The sequence below is a fragment of the Zootoca vivipara genome, chromosome 7, assembly GCF_963506605.1.
Source record: "Zootoca vivipara chromosome 7, rZooViv1.1, whole genome shotgun sequence".
Lineage (NCBI taxonomy): Eukaryota > Metazoa > Chordata > Lepidosauria > Squamata > Lacertidae > Zootoca > Zootoca vivipara.
Window position 1 is genome coordinate 75,931,953 of NC_083282.1, and position 26,183 is coordinate 75,958,135.

At 41.2% G+C, this 26,183-nt stretch overlaps 1 protein-coding gene across 12 annotated transcripts in view; it reads right to left on the reverse strand.

The window, feature by feature from the left end:
- ZMYND8 (zinc finger MYND-type containing 8) overlaps positions 1–26,183 on the reverse strand; it is a 90,989-nt gene that overhangs the window by 49,601 nt on the left and 15,205 nt on the right. For 3 of the 12 annotated variants that reach the window (XR_004692935.2, XM_035121324.2, XM_035121326.2), the window contains exon 1: positions 12,295–14,826. The exons of 2 other annotated variants lie outside the window; for them this stretch is intronic. Coding sequence is in view for 7 of the 10 variants with exons in the window: in XM_035121324.2 (XP_034977215.1) it covers positions 12,295–12,308 (14 nt within the window). In the remaining 3 variants the exon portion in view is untranslated. Of the gene's footprint in view, positions 1–11,208; positions 14,827–26,183 lie in introns of those variants that run through there. 7 more of the 12 variants (XM_035121317.2, XM_035121328.2, XM_035121327.2 and 4 more) reach the window with 5 other exon arrangements.

Sequence of the window (26,183 nt, forward strand, 5' to 3'; positions counted from 1 at the left end):
TGCGCCGCCAGATGACATCACAAAATTCCACAGCAACCAACTGAAAACAGCCCTTTTGCAGCAACAAGGCCCAGCTTTTTTAATAGGCCGCAGCATTGTCAAGCAGGGAAAAACAGGGCCTTTCACAATGGGGGGGGGCACAGGGATGAGGCACAACAAAGGGGGGACGCATAGCGATGGGGGGGAGAGGAAGAACCCTAAGTCAGCCAAAGCAGTGGGGGTGGGGGGTGGGGTGGGACAGGGAAAACTGAGTAGGCCGCAGCATTCCCCAGCAGGGAAAAAGGAGTATGCCTCACCATTGCCCAGTAGGCCACAGGCAAAAACAAACAGAATATGGGCCTTTCACAGGGTGGGGGAATTACAGGGATGAGGCACAACAGGGGAGGGGGCTCACAGGGATGAGGCATAACAAAGGGAGGGGGAAAACACATAGCCAAGGGGGGGAAGTTGGACCCTGAGTTAGCCAAAGAAGTGGGGGGTGGGGACATTTTCAGGAACATGCGTGGGTGAGGGAGTCTTATTTTTGAAACTTACAGTAGGGGAGTCAGGGTTGGGACAGGACAGGTGAGGGGACTCTAAAGCATAGCTGCCAAGTTATCCCTTTTTTAAAGGGATTTTCCATTATGCTGAATAGGCTTCCTCGCGAGAAAACTTGGCAGCTATGCTCTAAAGGGAGAGACTGAAGGTCCATTTAACAGAAAAAGGTCAATTTAACACAAAAACCCACAGCAACACGTGGCCAGGCCAGCTAGTTAAATATATTTTTTAAATCTGAAACAAAATGATAATAAATGAGTTGCCCACAGAAAACAAATTCCAATAGTGAACTCTAACCCTCAGACACAGAATGAAGTTTAGTGAATCTTAATACACACATTTTTCATGGAAACGATTTGTGGTTTTTAAAAAAATAATAATAATAATAATTTATAATGTGAGCTTACTGGCCATTAGCTATTAAGATCATGTGGTAACAAGAAGGCTTTCTTAAGGTGTGGTCTAACTCTCACTTCTTTCAGTCAGCCTGGGACCACTCCTTTTAGAGAGGGACTAATACAGTGGTACCTCGACATCCGAATGACTCGACTTCCGAAGGTTTTGACTTCCGAAGTTGACAAACCCAGAAGTGTTTTCGCCCCGCGCAAGGTCGGCGCATGCACAGAAGCGCAAAATTGTGCTTCGCGCATGCGCAAAACGGGCGCTTCACTCCCATTCACATCCTTGAACCTTATCAATTGAAACAAATTTTTCAACAACTGACCTGATAGCACAAGGTACCCCTTACTACTGATCTGCTACAATACTGGTAGTAGAGTCTAGGTCCCCATGAATACTGTGGTACCTCTGGTTGCGATCGGGATCCATTCCCTTGATGGCATCCACCACAAAGCAGGCTCAACAGGGAATTTCCTAAGTGCGAGCAGTTTCTGAGCTCTGGGCGCAGTACTGCACCTAAGATTTCAGATTAAAACTGCAGAGTGGAAGGAAAGGAGGACCTTTTTCTATCGCCCCACTTCCAGCTACTCTCTGAAGACTGGAGAAGAGACCCCTCTTAAGAATATTAGGAGGGTGATCAGAAAAGATTAGACCATGTGAAAAATGAATATTTTAGCTGCAGTTCATTCATTTCCAGCTTTGTGGTGTTCTCATAAACAAGTGTGCCTAGACATTTTGTTGTTGTGCCCATAACCTAGGTTTAAGGTACCATTTAGCTCCTAGCTTTCATATCTCAGTTTCTAACACTCAGTACTAACACTATACAGTGGTACTTGGGTTACAGATGCTTCAGGATGAGAACAGAAATCGTGTGGCAGGAGCAGCGGGAAGCCCCATTAGCTAAAGTGGGTACCTCAGGTTAAGAACAGTTTCAGGTTAGAACGGACCTCCAGAACAAATTAAGTTCTTAACCCAAGGTACCACTGTACAAGCATACACTTGAGTTCAATTATTGTTTGGAGACTTTCTCCACTTGGATTCTAGCTGTTTTCCAACTGGTATCATTGCCTTCTGCTTTGTGGTATACCACAGTGCCACCCCAGACTTGGCTAAGTGGAAGAGAGTAGTCATATAATCTGCTTGGATCATTTCTATATCCGTCAGAGTGACCAGATCTTTGATATGGTTGCAAGACCTTGTCATCTGGAGAAGACCCCAGAGCCAACAGGAAACTAATAAGATACATTAGGGCAGACCATTCTAACAGAGGGAGAAAGTAACTGACAATCTGAACTTCAACAGGTGAGCTGATCATGACAAGGAAATGCTATAAAAACTTATCACCTCCAGATCACTCTCTTCCTACCCTGTCAAGAGAATCCGGTCCAGTGTGTGATCATCTAAGTGTGTTGGGCTGATGACAAGTTGGGACAACCCTGTGAAGTCTTGAGCTGCCCCAGAAACAGTAGCTTAAGCATGGATGTTAAAATACCTCAGGACTGACAGCCTGGAGAATCTCAACACCACGTCCCAGATGCTCGGGCAGGGAGACTGTCAGGAGCAAAGTGGGCGTTATACAAACACAATCCCTAATCTGTCCTGTTCATCCAGTGCCAGGCACAACACCAGGAACTCAGAAACAGAAACCAGAAAGAGAAGTATCAATTTATTCGGACAACTTCCTCAAGCCTCAGATCTGCTCTGGTGATGAACTAAAAACCCTGGCAGACCCAACTTGGAAAAAACACCCCTTCCCTGTTTTCCAGGCTTTGGTTATAAAAGTCCAGTTTGCCTCCATAGCTGAGGGGAAAGGTAAAGCCCTAGGCTCTGTGGTTTAGACCACAGCGCCACCCGCGACCCTTGCTGAGGAGAAACATGGGGTTTATTCTTACTGCAATATGCTTCAGTCAAAAAACAGGAAATTGTCTTATGGCTCTCCAAATGTCTGAGACTCATTGGAGCTGCCAATACCTGTGAAACCTGCCCAGTTGCCACCAACCAGAATACTACGGAATATAAATGATTAGATGGCAGAGGTTCAAATAGGACACAGCAGGAATACTTAAGGTCATGAAATAACAAGAATTCAAGGCCCTGCATTCTGTTTCTAAAAACAGTTGGCCATATGTCTTTGGGAAGCTCACTAAAGGCAATCATCCATGGCGTCATAATTCATGCCTTATTATCCCAGTGTGTTAAATGACATTAAGCCAGAGTTCCCAGTTTCAGGCAAAATGGGTAACTCTGGCTTAATAGATTTCCACACTGAACCTAGTGCACAGTGGGAAGAAGAGGGGCCTAAAGACAAATGCCTAAAGGCCACTGAAGGCATGATGGCAATAGTAATTCTCTCTTGATCATCTCTTGCACTTCGTAATCAATATATACCACATATGAACTGGAAGTTCCTATTTTTAATTATCATGTCTAATGGCTATCAAATCTTTCCTGTAGAAATTGTCTAATCTTTTAATGATGGTGACCTGGGGAGAACATTCCATAAGGGAGCAGTTACTAAAAAGGTTAATTCTTATGTTGCCATTCTATGGGCCTCCTGTGGAGGTGGCACATGGAGAAGGGTCTCAGATGACAATTGCAGGGTCTGGGTTGGTTTATATGGAGACAGCTGGTCCTTGAGGTCCTGAGCTACACAAGGCTCTATAGGTCAAAATTATTATTATTATTATTATTAATTTATACCCCGCCCATCTGGCTGGGTTTCCCCCACCACTCTGGGTGGCTTCCAACAAAGATTAAAATACATTAAAATATCACAGATTAAAAACTTCCCTAAACAGGACTGCCTTTAGGTGTTTTCTAAATGTCAGGTAGTTGTTTATCTCCTTGACCTCTGATGGGAGGGTGTTCCACAGGGAGAGCGCCACTACCAATATGGCCTTCTGCCTGGTTCCCTGTAGCTTTGCTTCTTGCAGTGAGGGAACCGCCAGAAGGCCCTCGGGGCTGGATCTCAGTGTCCGGGCTAAATGATGGGGGTGGAGACGCTCCTTCAGGTATACAGGGCCGAGGCCGTTTAGGGCTTTAAAGGTCAGCACCAACACTTTGAATTGTGCTCGGAAACATACTGGGAGCCAATGTAGGTCTCTTAGGACCGGTGTTATGTGGTCTCGGCGGCCACTCCCAGTCACCAGTCTAGCTGCCGCATTCTGGATTAATTGCAGTTTCCGGGTCACCTTCAAAGGTAGCCCCACGTAGAGCGCATTGCAGTAGTCCAAGCGGGAGATAACTAGAGCATGCACCACTCTGGTGAGACAGTCTGCGGGCAGGTAGGGTCTCAGCCTGTGTACCAGATGGAGCTGATAGACAGCCGCCCTGGACACAGAATTAACCTGTGGCTCCATGGACAGCTGTGAGTCCAAAATGACTCTCAGGCTGCACACCTGGTCCTTCAGGGGCACAGTGACCCCATTCAGGACCAGGGAGTCCCCCACACCCACCCGCCCCCTGTTCCCCAAAAACAGTACTTCTGTCTTATCAGGATTCAACCTCAATCAACCAGCACTTTGAAATGGGCCCGGAAACTAATTGGAAGCCAGTGCAGGCAGACCAGGATTAGTGTTACAGTATGTGCTCAGACCATACATATTGTCCTGGTGAACATCCAGGCAGCTGAATTCTACACTACCTGCAGTTTCCAAACCATCTTCAAAGACAGACCCAAGTGCAATACATTGCAGTAATTAACATAGAGATTACCAGAGTGTAGACAACAGAAACTAGGCTCTTCGTGTCCAGGTTGGAGCATAGGTGGGCCACTCCACGCCACCAAAGTCACTTAAGCCTCAAGCAACAGTGATGGAACTAGAAGTATCCCCAAGCTACGGTATGTGACTGCTCCTTTGGAGAGAGTGTAACCCCATCCAGAGCTGGCAATTTCCCATCCATCTGTTGTAAGGAACTACGCAAATGCTATCTTTTATTTTATTTATTTATTTATTGAATTTATATACACAGAGGTCTCAGGGAAGTTCATCCTCTTTAGCCTTCCTTACAACTAAGATTCTGTCTTTATTATTCCATTTGCTATTGTCTACACCAGGCATAGGCAAACTCGGCCCTCCATATGTTTTGGGACTACAACTACAACTCCCTTCATCCCTGACCATTGGTCCTGTTAGTTAGGGATGGTGGGAGTTGTAGTCTCAAAACAGCCTATGCCTGGTCTACACCATCTCCAGCTCTAGAAGAGCCAACATGACAAGGAGAACACAGTAACAGCATACAGAGCTTGCTTTGGGAATCTTTGCAGGTTGCTTGGTATCCAGAATAACTTGGTAGTCATTGTTAAACTTGGGAACTTGGTTCTTCATCCAGACTAGATCATTTATGCACAGCTTAAATTATACAAATTCCGTAACAATTCTTGGGGAAGCCCACTATGCCCATCTGCTCCTTGTTTTTAAGCAACTAATGATCTGTACAATGCCCTAATTCATTCTTTAGGAGTCAACTGTCAAAAATCTTTTTCAAAGTATTTAGAAGATTCTGAGCTAATTTCTATCTACATATTTGCAGATAAGATAATATTCTCTTTGCAGGCATGACAGAAATAAGATACAATAAATTACTTCTGCCTCTTCTCTGCTGCACTTCCAAATGTCCCACAGTTCTGAAATTTCTAAATTTTCTAAAATTGTGCAAGACAACGTTTAGTACATTTTAGTGGTAATTGATTACATCGAAAACAGAATACTTTTTGTAAATAGATTCAGGATAGGACCATAGATTTGACTTCACATCTCTATTATATACCCTACTGTATCAGGATCCCAAGATCAGCGAAACATTACTATATACAGATATATGTTTACCAACTGTCACAATGGTTTTGCATTATGGGGCTAGAATATTCCTGCATTTTCTGACAGCTATAAACACACACTGGTTCCACTTATCAACTGGGGTTATAGCAGTGAAATTTGGTACATAGAAAAGAACCTTCCATTTTAATTTTAATCACACTATATGTAATTTAAGGAATGTTCCAAACCCAAGGTTCGCTGGGATGGCTAAGTGAGGATCCAGAAGATCTCCAGTTCAACCAGGCCATGTCAGCATATGCCCCACATTCTGGTTTAGCCAGAGATACACTGGCATAACTCCCTCAAACTGACTATGCTGGCTGAACTGAGACTGGTATATCTTCTACGAGTATAAGCCCTTTAAAATGGGTGTTTTGGGGTGGGATGGGCAGAATCTGGGCTTGGTCACAAGAGCTGGTGTCCGTGCCAAACCTATAACATCAGCTGCCAGTCTTAGGCCAGCTCAGCTGGCAGTAGCCCTGCTCTTGAACAGAGTTAGGAATGGGGTTATTTACACTGTTTTAACTTAAGACAGTGTAAATTATGCTGGCTTCTTGAAGTCAGGATTTTTGTGATACTCTTCTGAATTATAGAAGCTTTCCAAATCCTAAATACCTGGGGAGGGGCCATAACTTCATAGTGGAGCACACTCTGTGCATGCAAAAGGTCCCAAATTTAGTCACTTGCCTCTCCAGGTAGAGCTGGCAAAGACTTTGACACCCTGGAGAATCACTGCCAGTCAGTGCAGACAATACTGAGCTAAATGGACCAATGAACTGGACAGAACAACGATCTGCATCTGTACACTGCAGCTTCCTATGTTTCTATTTTTAAAAAATAAAGGTTCTAGCCTTTTATTCTCCATAAGAATTGTTTGCAGGCTGTTTAAATACAATATCTCATTCATCTCACCAGCAGTTTACATAAAATATTTAAAGAGACAATCTCAAAAGAAACATTTCCTAAACAGCTGTGATTCAATACTTTTGCAATGCTTTTCCTTTCCCTAATACTCCTTTCTATTCTTTTGCTTTTTAAAAAATGGAGGTGCACTTTGTCATCTAAGGAAATGTAACCAGAAAGAAAATATTAAAGATAATGTTAAAGAAAACCAGCAAAAAACTGAGGGGTAAATATAAAACATCTTTCCTACCATATTCTCCAACAATTCATTCAGCTCATTTTAGTAATCTGGTATTTCTTGCCTTTTACTGTGCATTTAAGAAGATACTAGTCTAGAGCTGTGTACCACAAATAGTACTGAAGTACTTTCAAAGTTTCTACCACCACATATGCATATATATACACATATACATTCATTCTGTGAGGGAAATCTTTACTTAGAACAAGACACTGAAGACACAACTTCTGTGAGGAAATCTTTGCCAACAACATAACTGACTAGAATTTATATTAACTACAGCATTTATCAGGTTTAGTAACACACACTCAATTAAGTCTCAAATGTTAAAACAAAACTAAGTAGTTCCTCATATACTTTTTAACTTGCAGGACAGAGATGATTTGCAAATGGAAGCTCTCCCCCTCCTTTATTTTTAGAGGGAAGCTGGGAGATGGGAAAAGGAGAGTTATAAATGAGCAAAAACATATCCTATGGGTTTGCAGCATATCTATCTTTATCACAACTAAAAAAATAATCATATTTCCAATTTGCCTCCATAAGGTATTGTGGTTATTTTTTATACAAATAAGATATATCCTTCAGAGAGTATCATTTTATTGCACCCTGAATAATAAAAATGAATGTAGAAACATCTGCATATTCCCTTATCCTAGGTTAACTATAGACAGCAATCAAAAGTTGGAGATGAACTGCTGCACCTTGACATTTAAACCAGGAAATCTGATATGGTAAACTACCTAGAAGATATTGCCCACATATATAATAGTATCAGTTATGGAAATTACTATATTTAAGTTAATCTCAAGCACCATACATGTCTGGAAGCTATTTCATTTAAATGAAAAACAATGTTTTAACATAATAAACATTTAAACTCATTTTTATCTTCAAAGTAATTATTGCTGCTCTCAGATTATGAGCAGCAATCATAAAATAAAATGTCCAGAAATTGCATTTAATAAGAAATTGGACATGGTATTTTGCATGCCATTACTGAATAAATAGCATCTGTGTATAAGCACTCACCTATAACAGTCTCTTACTCATCGGTAGCTATGCTATTTATGCAGGGATTCTTAAAATGGCGTCTGGCAGCACTGCATTGCCTCATTCCTATACTGAAAGCTAAAATGGTAGCAATTTATTCAATAACTATGTCCCTTGTTTAAACAGCAGTACTGTATTCAAAGCAATCATCTTGGTAGCAGAAAAAATGGTAAAAGATGACACAGTGATATCTGACAACCTAATGCTTAACTAAAATTCAGAAGACAGGGAACTCTATGAAGTCACAGGTTACTAAGGAAATCCTTCCATTTAAGATGCTGGCTTCAGTTTGAATGTGCAAGCACTGACAGTGCTTCTCCAGTTACCCTGCAAAAAGCCTAATGTGCATTAAGTTTAAATAAGAATACTGACAATACATACAAGACAAATTAAGCAGTTTAAATCCAGATGCATACATACATTTTAAATGTGCTTTTTGCTTCAAAGCATGAGAAAGTGGTAATAATGTTCACATATGACAGGGTCTTGCAAGCAACTGCTTAAATAAGACTTATATGGCATAAATAGGTTTCTTATAATACTAACAGCTCAATCCCATGGAGAGGTTGACATGCATAAGCCAACTCTGGCTGCACACCTCCAAAATATGGAAATATAACTGAGTATATTTCTTTGTGCACAACCAACACTAGATTAGTGCTGTGAATATTACCTCAGGATAAAGGGTTTTTTTCATATTTTGAATCACTCAATGTCATGGGCTCTGACAATAAATTGTTATCACTGAAGGGGAAAAACATGTATGATTGTAGCAAAATATGTTAAACTCAGCTTATATGTAACAGATTCTGTGGGAAAAAATACATTGGGCCCTGGTTTCTAACAACAGGTTTTGAAAGTCCAATCTTAAGGCCTAGTGAACCTATTTTGTGGTGCTACGCAGAGAATTTGGTACAAGCACAGCTCCCAGAATGCCAAGATGCCATCTGGGGCTCTTTAAGTTGATACTCTTGGCTCAACAGAATCTAGGGCATAGCACTCAGACTTATCACTCTAGAGCTGATGGCTACAAAGTAGCACCTGTCTTAGTGGGGATTGAATTTCTTTTATTTCTTGCCAGGTATAAAACAAACATGGCTGCTTTTCTGAACGAGGGGGGGGGAGAGTGGCCATTATGCAGAGAAGCTCATGTACACGGATGTTAAATTTACAAATGTGTTGGAAAACCTAGGGACTATTTTGCATATGGTTCTTCCAATGTCAGCAAAACAGCTGCTGAAGGAAGGGGGGGGAGGGAGAAGCATTCCTTTTTGGACACTTTACATAATGAACCCTTTCCTTTCCCTGCAATGTCAAATGCTAAATGCTATCAATAAGCTTACCCATTTCCATTTAGCTCACAACTAAAACAGTACTGCTACTCAGAATGAAAGGCATGTGGTCTTTTAAAAGCTAATGTTTTTATTTTATTTTCTAAACCAGAACGCTTCGTTTTTCTGTTCTGTCCTCTGCAGAGTCAATTACAAAAGTAACCGAATGATGTCTAAATAATAGTGGTGAATTATATTCATACTGGCCAAGCTAAAAAAATATGTAGCTGCTAAAAAAATAAATTGGAATTATACTACTTCCTTATTGCAAAAACTATTGTTTTCTATCAGAAGAACAAATCACAGCTAGGTTGCTTCATACAAACTACAGTCAACAACAAAATTTTCAAGATTCAGTACTGTCTGGGCAAAAATATTTAAGTAATCATCTATCCACCCTCTGTTGTTTAAAGGCAAAAACATCACCTGGCTCAAAAAGGGTGGGATGGGGTGGCACACTGTGCTTCTAACACAGTGACATCCATAAAAGTGGCTGTTATACTTTGCAAAAACATTTCCTTTTAATTGGAATTCCTCAGTTTCCCTGAATTTGCTTTACTTTGATGGAACAAAGATGGGAGAAATTTCCAGAAGGCCTCTCTTAGCCTTGCTACAGTATTTGCCAATCTTTAACCTATCCTCTGTTTCTATTGGCTCAGGCTCTCGAAAGAGCAGCATGATTGGTCTGATCTGGAAACAACACTGCTGTCTCTCCTTGCCTCAGACATCTTGCTGCAATGCAGACATTTATATTTTGTGAACTATGAAAGAATTAGCATTTGAACATTTAAAAGGGTGAACTTCAGGGGACTTGTGATGCTGTGTTTCATTATGTGCACAAGGGTAGTCCATGCAAATATGCCTCCCCCTGTCAACAATACCTCTGAAGGTACAGATTTGAGACACATCCTTCTTCAACAAAACCTAGGGGAGCCATTTTAATTCAAACTCATTTTCTCCAGCTTCTTCATAAGATCATATTGTGTAATGTTAAGATTCCACACCCAGCTGCTAATGTGTAATAAAGTGCTGCAAGAAAAATACATCTGAGCACAGTTTTGACAACCATTGAACTAAACATTTAATGTATATTGGTAATAAGTTCTAAAATAGCTTAAAAGCCTGATAATAAATGTCAGCTTCTTTAGAAATGGGGGGAGAGGAAGAGAATAATCTGAATTAGGTATTCTTAATAGTATATACTTTGTAGCTTTTCAACAAGCGATAGAGTTTAAGGACAAAATCATAGTAAAAGGGATACTAGATAGCAGTTTATAATCATCATGAGGCCCCTGCACAAATGGTGACAGGGCATTCTTTCAGAGAAGATACATTTGTATAATATTGTGAATTGCACTGCTACAAAACTATGCACAAACTGAACACAAAGCAGAGTGTAATGCTGTGAGAAAATGTTAAATGAAAAGCTGCTTGTTGAGACATGCATACAAAATGTCTCAGTTCCAGATTATTTTAAAAGCACAAGATACTCAAAAGTGGTTCTAAAACCAAATTTCATGCTGGATGATATATCATAGGATAACAAAAGCATAGAGTTACTGAGGATAGCCTTATAACAATGTAGTAAATTACTTTGCTGAGAACTAGCACATTCATCACACTTCAAAAGCCTGATGAAAGTCTGAATTGAGCTTTAACCTGCAAATGCATTAATTAAGGGGGTCTAGGAACAAAGAGTAAGCATAATTTTGTTTTCAGAGGAAAACAGGAAGTATACATTTCATGTGTGGCAGAACATTGTGAAAAGCACTCTGTTTGAATGAACAGAATTTTGGGAATACAACAATATTTATTTTTACTGAACTAGCTATCCACAAAAATTCACTGGCTGGATTAATTTTGCCCTGTTAAAAGCAAAAGATTGAGAACTATTTAAAATGATCAAAGAATAGTATACAAGTTTACTTACCAAATGTTCAAGCAACCATCTCATTTTTCCCAGTAAATAGGATACAAGAAGCTGGCAGATTTGGGATTTGACCAAAATGAATTTTTTGAAATAATTACGTAGCATCATGCCAAAAACCAGAAAAGCCCGAAAAGGAGGAAAAAAATGAACATGTACTGCTCTCATGAACCACACATGATTTTTTATCACTCCACCTCTGAGAACTGTGCCTGATTTTTTTACAGAAGAGAAAAGCACAGTTAAAAAGTCAAATCATTTTATCTGTACTAAATAAAAGGTAGATAATAGTTAAAAATTGAATTGTCTTTAAATAGGTAAGACACTGGAAGAGATGCATAGCTATGCCTGGTGGATTCAGACCTAGACCTTAACTATTTCTGAAACCTACAATAAGAAAGTCATTTTTAAAGAGACAGCTTGTAAGCTACATATTCTCATCCAGAAAAATGCACACACTGCATCTAAGGATCCTGTTAAAAAAGAGAGAGTTAAATATCCATTTTAAGTTAAGGCAAAACTGCACAAAAAACATGATGCAATAGCAATCCACCAGTTAGGCCCAGTATCTACAATCTTCCATTAGCACTATTTACTGCAGCTTAGGCTGCTAAAAATCCCATATTTTATCAGGGATAATTTGGCTTAGCTCTTCTTTTCACTGTTTGAAAAGGTAAACTTGCCTGTTCTGCTGTCTGCCATTATCCCTGCTTGTCTCCCTGTAGGGCAGTTAAATGCATCTGCTCCCTAGCTTCCATTTTCTCTTCAGCAGGCATGTGACACAACAGACAATAGTGCAGGCAAACTGCTCAGACACAGAAAGCTGCTTTGGAAGAACAGGATCTTGACAAACTCTAAAAACCACCATCCCCTTGTGAAGAAGTATGTATGCAAACGTTTTGCCAGTCTGTAAAATAAAGCTATGGCTAATGGCTACTAAACCATGTGACCCAAGAAAGCAAATTTAAACATTTTCAACTTAATAAAGTGCTGTGGGGTGAGTTTTGCGCGACAAATCACAGAGAATCACACTGTTAAACCACAACTCATAGGTTTTAGAGGAAAAAAATGTAAAAAAGTAAAGCTTACCTCTGTGGATGCATTGTTAACACAGTGTTATGTCAATACTTATAAAACATGGAGGACAGGCTCTCAGTACTCAGACAGAAAGGGCTTGGCACTTCAGCTTGATGATCTGTCTTCCTAATAAAAGCTAATCCTGGATTGGCTACTTTGGAAAATCTGAATGTAAAGCTTCAGGGGATTGGCTGAAACACTTCCTGAGCTATTATCTTTGTGCAGCTCTGGCAAGCAGGAGCCATCCTGTGCACAGAGAAGACAGGCTAAACTAGGCCTGTTTTAGCAAAAGAAACTTAAAAAAAGAGCCACATACATACAAACTCCCTGCAGAAAGCAGATTTTCAAGAAGAATAAAGTGAATACTAAGTGCTAGTCTAAATAAAGAATTTCTAAAACCACATCTGTTGCTTCTGCTTGAGGTTTTCTAAACATGGAGGTTTCCCCAGGTCACAAAAGCTGTTTTTGCTACAGAGAAACAGCGATTCTGAATAACACTGTGAAAAGCACACTAAATAAAGGAAGGAAAATGTTTTGAAGCATAACACACAGACACAGATACAGTCAGGTACACAAACATATAATAAAGGAGCAAGGTTAGTGCTGTAGTTCAGCTGTTATATAACATCTACACAGCTCAAGAAGCAAATACTGTACGATTCTCCCTCTCAGACAGACACAGACACAGACACACACACACACACACACACACACACACACACACACAATTGCCGTGAGCTGTAAGAACCCACATTCCGGATTTTTACCCAACATACGTTGCAATGCCTAACAAAAGTTGGATTATTAACCACGATCCTGATTTCCTAATCACTTACAATGTCCCTTTCCTAATTAAATATAAAGGATGCAGAAAATAGCTACGTTTTTCAGCATGCTGTTTTCACAAACTGCCCTTCCCTCATCCCTAAGGCCTTCTAAAGTTGTCAGTTAAACAAAAATCTCGCTTGCCTATTAGTCTGCTGCAGCTGCAGCTTCCTGTCCATTAACCCTATCACATTCGGCTCTTTTTAAGATGCAGGCCTTGTGAAGAGTTGAGTTTCAGTGTGTGGAAAAATACCAGAGCTGCTTTCAGAGCAGGGAGGAACAATGGGAGTGCAGTCTGAATTTAGAAACATTTCATGTACAGCCCTCATTTAAACTAGGTCTCTAAAAATAGGAAGCAATTTTAAAAGATTGTTTTAAAATATAAATTATTTACAGTGCAACCCTGAACGTAACTACTGGTACTCATAAGTAACCACTGTTTTTTTAATCAATGGTACAGGTAAGTATGCACAGGACACTGTAGCCAAAAATGGACAGCCTGATTTGGGGCCAGTTCTTAACCACTTCTATGAAAGAAAAATACACACATGTAGGTTTCATTATTTTCCAAAACAGGCAATATTTCAGTTTTGCTACCATAGGCCTTAAAAGTTGTTGTTATGCTCGGGGAAAGGATATAGTTCTAGATGAAACATTTCAAAGAACAGGTTTTCACACAGGTTCTCCAGTAAATGCTTACGTTTATGCTGACCTTTTTCTGTACTCACTGCTAAAACAGTTAAGAAAACAAAAAGCCCCAGCTGCATCTACAAATTAACATACAAAGAAACGTGTATAGGAAAAGAGAAAGGCATATTAGCAACCTTGTATAATATGAACAGACCAAAATAAGGAAGTGTAAGTTTGCTGAAAGGAATTAGTAAAGAGAATAAAGAGTTCTGAGTATAAAACTCAAATAATATATAGAAAAGCCATGGGAGCAGGGAACTGATAAGCAAAGGTGGGTAGGTACACAAGCAAGCAACAGCATTCTGTGGCCTCAAAATTGAAAGGCTAGCAACCAAATTAAATCTATTTCTTAACTGCCCAGATCTCAACACTCAGCAATGTAATCAAAGTTAGGACCGAGGAACGGACACACACACACACACCTTTTGATTGTGGATTTCACCAAGTCACATGTGCATAATCCAAGGCAAAGAAATACTAGGCTCTCTGGCCTCATGCTGTGGCCATGCTTTTCTAAGATAACAATCATCTTTACACTTCACAGGAAAACTCAGTGCTTATGCCAGTAAGAAGATGTACGGTATGTCCTTCACCAAGGCTGTTTTTCAGGCTATACCAGCGAATTATGTTTAATGCTGGCTTGATGTACAAAATTCTAGTTTCTGCGAGGCAGAAGCTTTTTGCCTTTCGAAACCTAATCACTGTTTTTCAAGATGGTGAACAGCAGAACTCAGAAAGCACCTTCACAGTTTTTGTCCATTTTCAAAATGCAGCAGGAACTGAATATAATAAAGGGGAAATATATGTGCCACTGTGGGTTAAACCACAGAGCCTAGGGCTTGCTGATCAGAAGGTCGGCAGTTCGAATTCCCGTGCCGGGGTGAGCTCCTGTTGCTCGGTCCCAGCTCCTGCCAACCTAGCAGTTCGAAAACACATCATAAGTGCAAGGTAAACGGCATTTCCATGTGCTGCTCTGGTTTGCCAGAAGTGGCTTTGTCATGCTGGCCACATGACCTGGAAGCAGTATACCGGCTCCCTCAGCCAATAACGCGAGATGAGCGGCGCAACCCCAGAGTCGGTCACAACTGGACCTAATGGTCAGGGGTCCCTTTAACTTTAACCATCTTCAGTGAAAACTAAGGTAGGCAATTTCTGAGCAATTTTGCTATCCCAAACAAAATCCCAATGTGTTTTTAAGGGCAGTAAAATGTCCCCCAATGAAGCCATGTGTATCGTGTCAGAAGGGCACATTATCTGCTTCCATGTGTCATTCATACATGACATTTTTAACCACAATTGCCTGGAACAAAAAGGCCCCCAAATGCCAAAAATCTACAGATTTCATTGAATCTTTTTGTTTGTGAATGTTATGTTCCAAGGATTGTGTCTAAAGTCAAAATTCCATATAGTCAAAACACACTAGGTTCAAAGGTGGGTGGGACAGCTAAAGTCATTTTTCCTGCAGCCCCACCTCCTTTTTAATCCCCTTTTTGACAAGTTAAATGTGTGAAAATTGTGGGCTTACTGTACACCATTGGGGGTGGAATGTTTAACCCCATATTAGAAGCAAGAGGGAGATAGCAAATCTACTAGGTTCTCTACTATCTGAGAGCATAATACTCCTGGAATACTGTGTCCTGTTCTGGGCTCCACAATTTAAGGAGGATGTTGATAAGCTGAAACGTGTGTAGGGGAGGGCAACCAATCTAATAAAGGGTCTGGAAACCAGGTCTTATGAGGAACGGTTGACAGAGCTGGGTATTTTTAGACTGGAAAAGAGGAGTCAGGAGATATGAAAGCCATGTATCTTAGGGGCTGTCACATGGAAGATGGAACAAGCTTGTTTTCTTCTGCTCTCGAGGGTAGGACTCGAACCAATGGCTTCAAGTTACGAAGATTTCAACTAAACATCAAGAATAACTTTCTGACAGTAAGATCTGTTTGACAGTGGAACAGACTCCCTTGGAAGATTGTAGACTATCCCTCTTTGGATGTTTTTGAGCAGAGGTTGAAGGGCCATCTGTCTTGGACGCTTTGGCTGATATTCCTACATTGATATTCCTACATTTTGAATTGTGGTGCTGGAGGAGACTCTTGAGAGTCCCATGGACTGCAAGAAGATCAAACCTATCCATTCTGAAGGAAATCAGCCCTGAGTGCTCACTGGAAGGACAGATCGTGAAGCTGAGGCTCCAATACTTTGGCCACCTCATGAGAAGAGAAGACTCCCTGGAAAAGACCCTGATGTTGGGAAAGATTGAGGGCACTAGGAGAAGGGGACGTCAGAAGACAAGATGGTTGGACAGTGTTCTCGAAGCTACGAACATGAGTTTGACCAAACTGCGGGAGGCAGTGCAAGACAGGAGTGCCTGGCGTGCTATGGTCCATGGGGTCACGAAGAGTCAGACACGACTAAACGACTAAACAACAACACATTGCATGGGGTTGAACTAGATGACCCTTGGGTCCCTTTCAACACTGCAATTTTATGATTCTATGCATGTTTATATCCAGGAGTCTCAGAGACAGTTTTTATAATTTTACGGTACCCAGTGTGGTGTCCTTCAGAGGTTCCTGAACCCCAACTTTCATTAATCCTAGCTAGTATGAACCTAGTTAGTATGACCAAACTGCGGGAGGCAGTGGAAGACAGGAGTGCCTGGTGTGCTCTGGTCCATGGGGTCACGAAGAGTCGGACACAACTAAATGACTAAACAACAAGTATGAACCATGATTAGGGATATGGGAGTTGTAGTCTAGCAAAATCTGGAGAACACGTTGTTGGCAACTCCTGATAAAAGTACAGAAACCTATGTTTCTAGTCTAAATGCAAAGGAATGGGCGATGACAACCCACACAGGATGAAATTCATTCCCTACAGGAGAAATGAGGAATCACCAGGTAGTAATGCTAATCTATGAAATATTATTCAGTATGTATTCGAAACTACTGAATAATAACAGACCACGCACCTTAATCTGAATTCTTTATTATTATTCTGGTAATTCTTTGTATCCAGTGGTTTTATAGATCAAACGATAATCCAATAGGAGTTTATATCAGATAGTTAGAAATGTGGTCGTGTTTTAGATCACTACCTTAAGAAAAACACTTTAAGACAAGAATCAAGAACGTAAGAAGAACCTGCTGGATTAGGCCAAAACTCTTCTAGTTCTACCTCACCTCACCTCCTCTTCCCAACATGGTCAACTGGTAGGAGTGTTGGGACAGTGAAAATCACTAAAAAGGACAAAAAAGCACAACCAGCCCCTTCCCACGATCAACATATAACACATATAGCTGTCAGGGTTTCAAATGGCTGCTATGCTGGAGAGTACAGGACTGAAGTTTGAAGGTATGGTTATGGTCTGAAGGCATAGGAGGGCACCACCTTGCTGAAGCTAAGCAGGACTAGGTCTGATCAATGCCTGCCTGTTAGGCCTCAGGAGAATGCTTCCTTGTATGCTTCCTTGTGTTCCATGTTAGAAGAAAGGAGGAATATAAATGTAAATAAACCAATAAAAACACTTGCTCTTAGATAGGGAAAGACTGAAAGCATAGCAACATTCTATCCATGTAATGGGGGAGACTGTGAACATAGACCTGAGACCACCTTTCTGTCATGGGCAATTATAAAGGTGGTCCTGGTGGTCAATTGGGGGCGGGGCGGGGGGGAGTCCAAACAGGAACACATGCAAACTAAAGGGATCAAATCATTGCAGATAGAAAAAGGAAAGAATATTCCTTTAGTTCTGCAGTACAAGACAATGCTACTCATGTAGTACAACACATTTCTTGGAAATACTTAGCTACAGCTTTAGTGTGCAGTTGTGTCAATAATATATGACATTTCAAGTATGGGGGGGGGGCACGAATCAATAGGCAAATGTCTTTGAAGTCTGATGCTAACATGGAATGCTAAGCCATATACTAGACATGTGGGGAACCTGTGGCCTTCCAGTTGCTATTGGCTTACAAGTTCCATCAGTTCTAGTTACCGGTAGGTAGCCGTGTTGGACTGCCGTAGTCGAAACAAAATTAAAAAATTCCTTCCAGTAGCACCTTAGAGACCAAATAAGTTTGTCATTGGTATGAGCTTTCGTGTGCTTGCACACTTCTTCAGTCCCATCAGCTTCAGCCAGCAAAGCCAGTGGTCAGGGATGATTGTATGAGCTGTATTCCAACAATGCCCGAAGGCAACAGGTTTTCCATCTCTGCCATAAACAATAGTTTTGTAAGCCACTTGGTGCATGAGCTGTGTGTTCTGAGTGCTTTGCTCCTCCCTTTGTATGAATCATAGAATTGTAGAGTTGGAAGGAATACTTAAGGTTGCAGGAATCTCCACACACAATCCCCGATCCAATTTAAAACCATACCAGACCTGTTTAGTTTTGTAAATGTACCAGCAGTTTTATTGCTGCACCACTAGGATGTCAACAAACCATGACGGGGGTTTGTTTAGCATCATGTACAGTATAAACCTGTACCTAGGGTAGGTTTTGCCCTAAAAACAGAATCGCTAACAGCAAATCATGGTTTAAGGCTAGCTGGAGATGTTCTGGTGAAACAAAGTACGTTTGCCCTAGGTGGTCTGTTTACCCATTTACACAAAGGAAGGGGTGATACAGAAGTGCCCAAGCTACATGCACAATGTGGCTTACTTAAACATAGCTTTGGCTTAGCATTTATATGTAATCAGCACTTGTAAAACTGCAAGGGTGCTTTTCTAACAATGAGAAATGAGCAACTAATATTTACTTGAATTATTACATCCTGAGGGGGAAAGATTATTTTAGGAATGTGGCTATTTTTTGCACCATGAATTCATTTTGTGAACTTTAAACATATTTAATTTATACTTGACTGGACACATGTTCCAAGCACAAGTGCCCCCAGCTACTGCACACCCATATTAACACCAAAATGGCTGCTAGCTAGCAGCAGTGTCAGTGCTGTAGACAAAGCTTCCTTTGCCTTGCCCTGTCTAATACAGAGGAGCATTTTGCAAACTGCACATGTAGCTCTTATTCACTCTTGGTGCCTTAAAGTCTTAATGATTCAGAAGCAGAGAGAGAGAGTGTGTGTGTGTGTGTGTGTGTGTGTGAGTCCACTATGGAGGCTGCCCATGTGGCTTTATTTCACTGGCAGCTCTGCTTCAGTGTTATTCATATCAAGAACAACATTCCCAAACAAATACAACTGGTATACAGTTTGATTCTCTGTGGGAAAGACATCCTGGCTCTGGGAGTGCAATGGCGCTGATGGTGGCTGGGCACATAGCCAAAGTGACACATTCAGTCCCTGGAGGGAGGATTTGGTCACATATCAGCTAGTAATTTAATAGCAGCAATAGCTAGATGAGGCCTCAAGTTCTGCTCTTCTAAAACAACAAAATGCTTTACTGAGCTAAAGCAAAGGGCTTTTAAGTGCCAGTAAAAACAAAGACTAATTGGGGAGCCCTCTCAGGTAGTTCATGTTGTTTTGAACTCAGAGGCAAACAGCAGATTTATCTCACTATAGTAAACAGATCCTTTAAGTATTTTAAATTAGGAAAGTAGAAGAAATATTGGAGCTTGATCTTCCCCCATTTGGAATGATCTTGCATGCTAAGTCCCAAAAAGCATGAGAGGCAAAAGTACCATTTTATTGGAACAATATATGTTGTTGAAAGCAAGGAAGCTTTTCATGCTTCAAGCTAAGGCAACTGAAAAAACCCCTGCTGCAATCAGTGAATGAAGTGTCTTATCCTGTAATAAAAGGCCATTAAAATGCATGGCCTACTGCAGGATTAGCCAATTGCTTTTCCTGGGGTGTGGCTATTTGGGAGTTTCACTGTAGAAAAACAACAATAAAATGGGACAGGAAGGCGGAAATAGAGGGCTAAAGTCAGAGATGTTAATCAGTAGCAGTCTGAAGAACCCAAGTGGTAAAAGATGAAGTGGGGGTTGAAAACCATGAAAACAAAGCCTAGAAAGAAACAGAAGGATGTGGGAGAAGAGGTTGTTTTTTTTTAATCAACCACAAGCTAGTAGAAAACTCTAGAAACATGGCACTTTCCCTCAATTCTTCTCTTTATAGATTGCCTCAGAGAGAGTGCATTACAGTATTACCCAAAAGGCAGAAGGGGGGGAGAGTAGCTCCCAGAAAATGCCACACATGGTACTTATGGCCCACAACACAACAAATAAGAGCTCTCCCTAAAGAGCAGCTACTGCCTGACACAGACAAAAGAAGATGCTTTTCTGTTCACAAGACATGAAAACAGTAATTGCTGAGACATGTTCAGGCAGAAAGGAAAAAGCTGTGTAGAAGAAAACAGGCAACATGAGCTATATGAAAAGGAAAAATAAATGCATACAGAAGTAGGTTGCTCAAATATGCATACTACAAAGGAGTTAGAGAGCTGTTGCAGATGGTTCACTGTACCAGATTGTGGGAATGTTCAGGAATGTGGATGAGGAGATATTGTTTAATATATCCTATCCCCGCTTGCGCTAGCAAGCACAAAACTTTAGCAGAGTAAAACATTCCCCTTTTGCAAAATACACAGCAGAAGAACGTTTGCGCAGGCTTGATTTAAGCCACTAAAATAAAGTGTATTTTCCTGGTATTTCCCCTTTTTCCCTCTTAAAAGAAAAGACACAACACAATGCTCTTAAAAGTATAAAAGATGTTTACTTACAAGCATCTCGAGGTACAGCACACTCAAGAGGTAGACTTGCTTAGTTAAAAGGTAATATATACATTGTGAAGTTCACTTATAAGAAGTGAGACTCCATCTCATCTCTCTCTCTAGGCTGGAGGCCTTGAGGGAGAGACTCACTAAGATGTGTGTAGTCCAAGAGGTCTGGTCCAAGAGAGGGGAAATGGCTGTTTCCTTCAGGATTTATCTGCCACTTCCTCAACTCATTTGCATGTGAAGGAAGAGGAAACTACGCTTAGTCATATCCTCCTCCTCAGTCCTCCAAGTGGACTATCTAGGGATTGTTGTGACTTGACTGCACTTAACCCTTTGCATCCCACAAACCCCTTCTCAGGCAATTCACAACATACACAAAAACATACATAAATAACTTTAATCAACCACCCAAGAGTCCCAGCTTGCCACGAAGATCCTGGAACTTCTCTCTTGGCAGGGGCTTTGTTAGGACATCTGCAGTCATCTGGTCAGTGTTGCAGTAGCACATTTCAACAAGTCCATCCTCGATCACCTGGCGTATGTAGTGGTACCTGACCCCAATGTGTTTGGTGCGTGCAAGGAACTTTTCACTTTGTGTCAGCTTCATACTGCTCTGATTGTCCTCCATCAAGCTGACAGGTCCCGTTCTTGGCACGCCAAAGTCCTTCAGGAGCTGATCCAGCCAGGGGATCTCTCTGCAAGCTTCCGAAGCCGCAATGTACTCAGATTCTGTGGACGATAAAGCTACACATTTCTGTTTATAGCTGCCCCATGCAATAGCTCCGTCCCCATACATAAAAACATAGCCACTTGTGGATTTATAATCCTTATTGTCCCCAGCCCAATCCGCATCAGTGTACCCAAGCAGTTTAGGGTCTCTGACAGCTGGCAGTTTTAATTTACAGTCCATGGTTCCCTTTAGATAACGAACAACCCTCTTAACTCCAGCCCAATCATGCTCAGTGGGACAACTTACTTTCCTACTTAGGATCCCCACTGCACTTGCCAGGTCAGGTCTGCATGTGGTAACCAAATACAAAAGTTTGCCAATCGCTGACCTGTATTGCGTGTTGTTTGGCAGCAACTTCGAACCTTGTTGATTCTTCAAGAAGTCTGTGGCCATCGGTGTCGCAACTGGGTGTGCGTCCTGCATCTGCATGCTTTCAATCAGTTCAGTTATCTTTTGCCTTTGGCTGAGTAAGAACGATCCATCCTCTTCTCTCTCAACTTGAATTCCCAAGTAGTATTTCACTTTTCCAAGTTCCTTGACCTCTACTTCCCTGTTGAGGTGTTTGACTATGTCTTTATAGTCTTTCTCATTTGACGTAGAAATTAAAAGGTCGTCAACAAAGGCTAAAATGTACGAAAACTGTCCATTCCTTTGTTTGGTGTACAAGCACTTATCAGCAGTCCCTTGCTTGTACCCAAGCTGCACCAGCATCTCATGGAGTTTCTGGTTCCAAGCCCTCGCTGCTTGCTTCAAACCATAAAGTCCTTTCTGCAGCTTGCACACTAGATGTGCCTCATTTGGTTTAATGAAACCTTTGGGCTGCTTCATATAAATCTGCTCAGAAATTTCGCCGTGAAGAAAGGCTGTCGCAATGTCAATATGGTAAACTGACATTTGCTTAGATGCTGCAATACTTAAAAGTAGTCTGACACTGCTGTATCGAACTGTCGGTGCAAACACTTGATCGTAATCCTCTCCATACTTCTGGGAAAAACCTTGTGCCACAAGCCTAGCTTTGTAGCGTTGCACCTCCCCTTCTGAACCCTTTTTAACCTTGAACACCCATTTACTTCCAATTGCTTCCTTACCAGGAGGTAGTTCTGTGAGTGTCCAGGTCCTGTTCCGATGAAGTGCATCTATCTCCTCCTGAGCAGCTTTCCTCCAGAGACTGGCTTCATCTGGTGGCATCCTCTCTATCTCTTCCCATTTGGAAGGTTCCTGTGGAGACGCCGACCTTGTAAGGTAGGACAGCCGTAATGGTGGAACACCTCTGTTGGTTCTGGATGAGCGTCTGACCTCTGGTCTTTCGACCGCATCAGCTTCCTCATCCTCCTCCAGCAGTGGCATATCCCCATACAGCTGCTCGTCATCATCTTCGTCTCTGGTGCTGCCAGGGGCCTGGACCTCCACGTCTTCTCGGGTGTCACCTATAGGGGGTGCTACGACACTAGAAGTTGGATTAGTACTTTGTATTGGTTCAAAAGGAAAAATCACAAATTCCTCATCCTGTGGCTCCTTGGAACAATCAATGGCAGTGTCCTTTGTATCAACTTTGCCTTGCTCATCGAAGTAAATTACATGCTGCGAACTTGTCTTGCCAGTTTGCGGATCCAAGACTCTATATCCTTTTCCTCCAGAAGCGTACCCAACTAGGATCCCTGCCTTCGCTCTGGAATCAAGTTTGTGTCTGTGCTCCTTGGGCACATGATAGTAGCACAAACTTCCAAATACACGTATATGTGACAAATTTGGGGCTTTTCCATGCCAAAGTTCAAATGGTGTGCGCTCTGCGCCTTTTGTGGGCAGTCTGTTCTGAAGATAGACTGAGCAACGAGCCGCTTCACCCCACAGCCTGTGTGACAAGTTAGCTTCCTTTAGCATGCACCTTGTCATTTCCAAAATGGATCTAAATTTCCTCTCTGCAATTGAGTTTTGTTGGGGTGTGTAGGCAACTGTGGTCACGTGTGATATGCCTTCTCTAGCCATGACGGCCTGCATCTCATGTGAACAAAATTCCCCACCATTATCGGACATTAAAATGGAAGGGGCTCGCTGGAACTTGTTCTTGACCATGTTAAGATAGTCCCTGAACAATTCCACTGTCTCACTCTTCTCCTTGATAAAGTAGGCTACGCAGAATCTCGAGAAATCGTCCAAAAATATCAAAATATATTTATTACCTCCTAGAGAAGACACATTCATTGGTCCACATAGATCTGTATGGACAATGTCCAATACTTTAGTGCTTCTCTTCTCTGCACAACGTGGGAAAGAAGGTTTAGTTGCTTTCTCACTAACACAAGTTATACATTTTGATGTTGGTGTATTTGTGTTGCTTTGCTTTACCTGCAGACCTCTCACAAGATCACCTTTCTGTAGTTCCAGAATAACGTTGGTGTCTCTGTGTCCAAGTCTCTTGTGCCAGAGTTCCAGACTTCCTTCGTCCTTTTGACTTGGTTGCGCCACCTTTGCAGACTGGTTCTGCTGGTTCTCTGAAACATTAAGCTCATATACACCATCCTTTAGTGTGCCTTGAACATAAACTTCATCATGCTTAGTCACAATACATTGTCCTTTTTCAAATGTAATTTTAAAACCTTTCCTGTCCAAACTGGACACGCTGAGTAAGTTGCAATTAAGCTTTGGTGCAAACTTAACTTCAGTTATCTTAGTATTAATTGTTTCATGATCTACGTTGAATTTCAAATTCACAGTTCCTGAACCAATTGCCTTTACAATGTTGCCATCAGCAATCTCAATTTCAGAGGTTTCATCCCCATTAATCTCATTAAAATACTCCTTTTCATAACAGAAATGAGAACTCGCTCCACTGTCAAGAATCCACTTATTGCGCTTATTTTCACAATCCTGGACAGCTAAACTCCTCTCCTGCATCAACATGGTTTGCTCATGACTCCCCTTCTTAACACCTTGTGGTTTTGAGGGGTGGGATTCAACTTTATCCCCATTTTGACTCTTGCAGTTCCTTGCTATGTGGTTTTTCCCATTGCATTTAAAACAAATTATTTCTCTAGATGTCTGTCTGGACTTTCCAAAATGCTTGGATGCATAGCTGCTATCCTTCCTCCTTGGATTCCTTTCTTGAGAATCAAGGCTATCTCTGCATTCCTCTCTTAAATGGTTGATAAGCTCATTAAAAGTTAAATCCTTTGTGTGATCCATTATACTTTTAAATGGAGCAAACGTAGGTCCCAATGATGCAAGCATAAACGTTACTTTAGTCACATCATCAAAGGCTCTGGGAGTAAGGGCAATTCTTTGAACAATCTCAGAAAAATTCTTAAAATGCTCTGTAAACTCTTCTCTAGAATTCATCTTCAACTTGAGTAACTTATCCAACAAGTATCTATAGGAACTCTCTGTAGATTGTGCATAAATGCGTTCAATGTCCTCTAGGATCTTAGATGCATCATCTTCAAAATTTATCATTGATAGATGCTCATTCCTCAAACTGCTCAAAATTATGTGCTTGGCTTCATCATTTTTAATACTCCAAGCTTCTATCTTAGCTAAAGCTTCTGCATCGGTTCCTGTAGGCTTTTCTTCCTTAATGGCCTGCAGAACACGCCTAGCAGCAAGATAAACTAAAACGCGCTGCTTCCACTGCACAAAATTATTGTCATCCAGCAGCATAAAACTTGGTCTTGCCTCACTATCAAAACTGGAGCTTGCCATCTTAAAACTTCAAAAATTTCCAAAATTCAAAAATCTTTCAAAAATCAAATTCAAAATCTCAAAAATATCTTCACTACCTCTGAGCTTTCTCAGTGCTGTAAACTCTGAGGGAGGGGAGGGGTAGTTAATCCCCCAAGCACACTGCAGAACAAAGAGACCATGTGCTCAACCAGGAAATCCTAACTGGAAAAATCCTACAGAGTTCAAAATCACAATCCAAATCAATCCTTCAAAAATACACAAAATACGCAACTCTGGGCCGCAATAACCCTATGTGGGAATGTTCAGGAATGTGGATGAGGAGATATTGTTTAATATATCCTATCCCCGCTTGCGCTAGCAAGCACAAAACTTTAGCAGAGTAAAACATTCCCCTTTTGCAAAATACACAGCAGAAGAACGTTTGCGCAGGCTTGATTTAAGCCACTAAAATAAAGTGTATTTTCCTGGTATTTCCCCTTTTTCCCTCTTAAAAGAAAAGACACAACACAATGCTCTTAAAAGTATAAAAGATGTTTACTTACAAGCATCTCGAGGTACAGCACACTCAAGAGGTAGACTTGCTTAGTTAAAAGGTAATATATACATTGTGAAGTTCACTTATAAGAAGTGAGACTCCATCTCATCTCTCTCTCTAGGCTGGAGGCCTTGAGGGAGAGACTCACTAAGATGTGTGTAGTCCAAGAGGTCTGGTCCAAGAGAGGGGAAATGGCTGTTTCCTTCAGGATTTATCTGCCACTTCCTCAACTCATTTGCATGTGAAGGAAGAGGAAACTACGCTTAGTCATATCCTCCTCCTCAGTCCTCCAAGTGGACTATCTAGGGATTGTTGTGACTTGACTGCACTTAACCCTTTGCATCCCACACAGATAGGAGACTGGAGCAGCATACATGTTCCTGAAATAGGGGGAGAGAAGAATATGTCCACAAGGTTGATAGACAGAAGACTGTATTTCAAAAGTAACTGGGGGGGGAAACTGGTGATATTATTGGCCTATGCTCATTTCAAAGATCTATATTAGTAAAGTAGTTCAGAATATTTTTTTTAGCATCATGCAAGTAGTAAAAAAAAAAATTCCCCAAAGAGAAGGTGCTCAGGTACTATATGAAACAAGTATTTTGCATAACAGAAATTAGAAATAAAACATGAGATACAAAACACCAGTCTTATCTAGTATTGAAAGCTTACCTTCTGGTTCAAGTTTCCTAAACTTATGAATTAACAAGCAAGCAAAGGGTATATGGAGGATGTTGACAAACCACCCAGGCTAGTGAACTGGC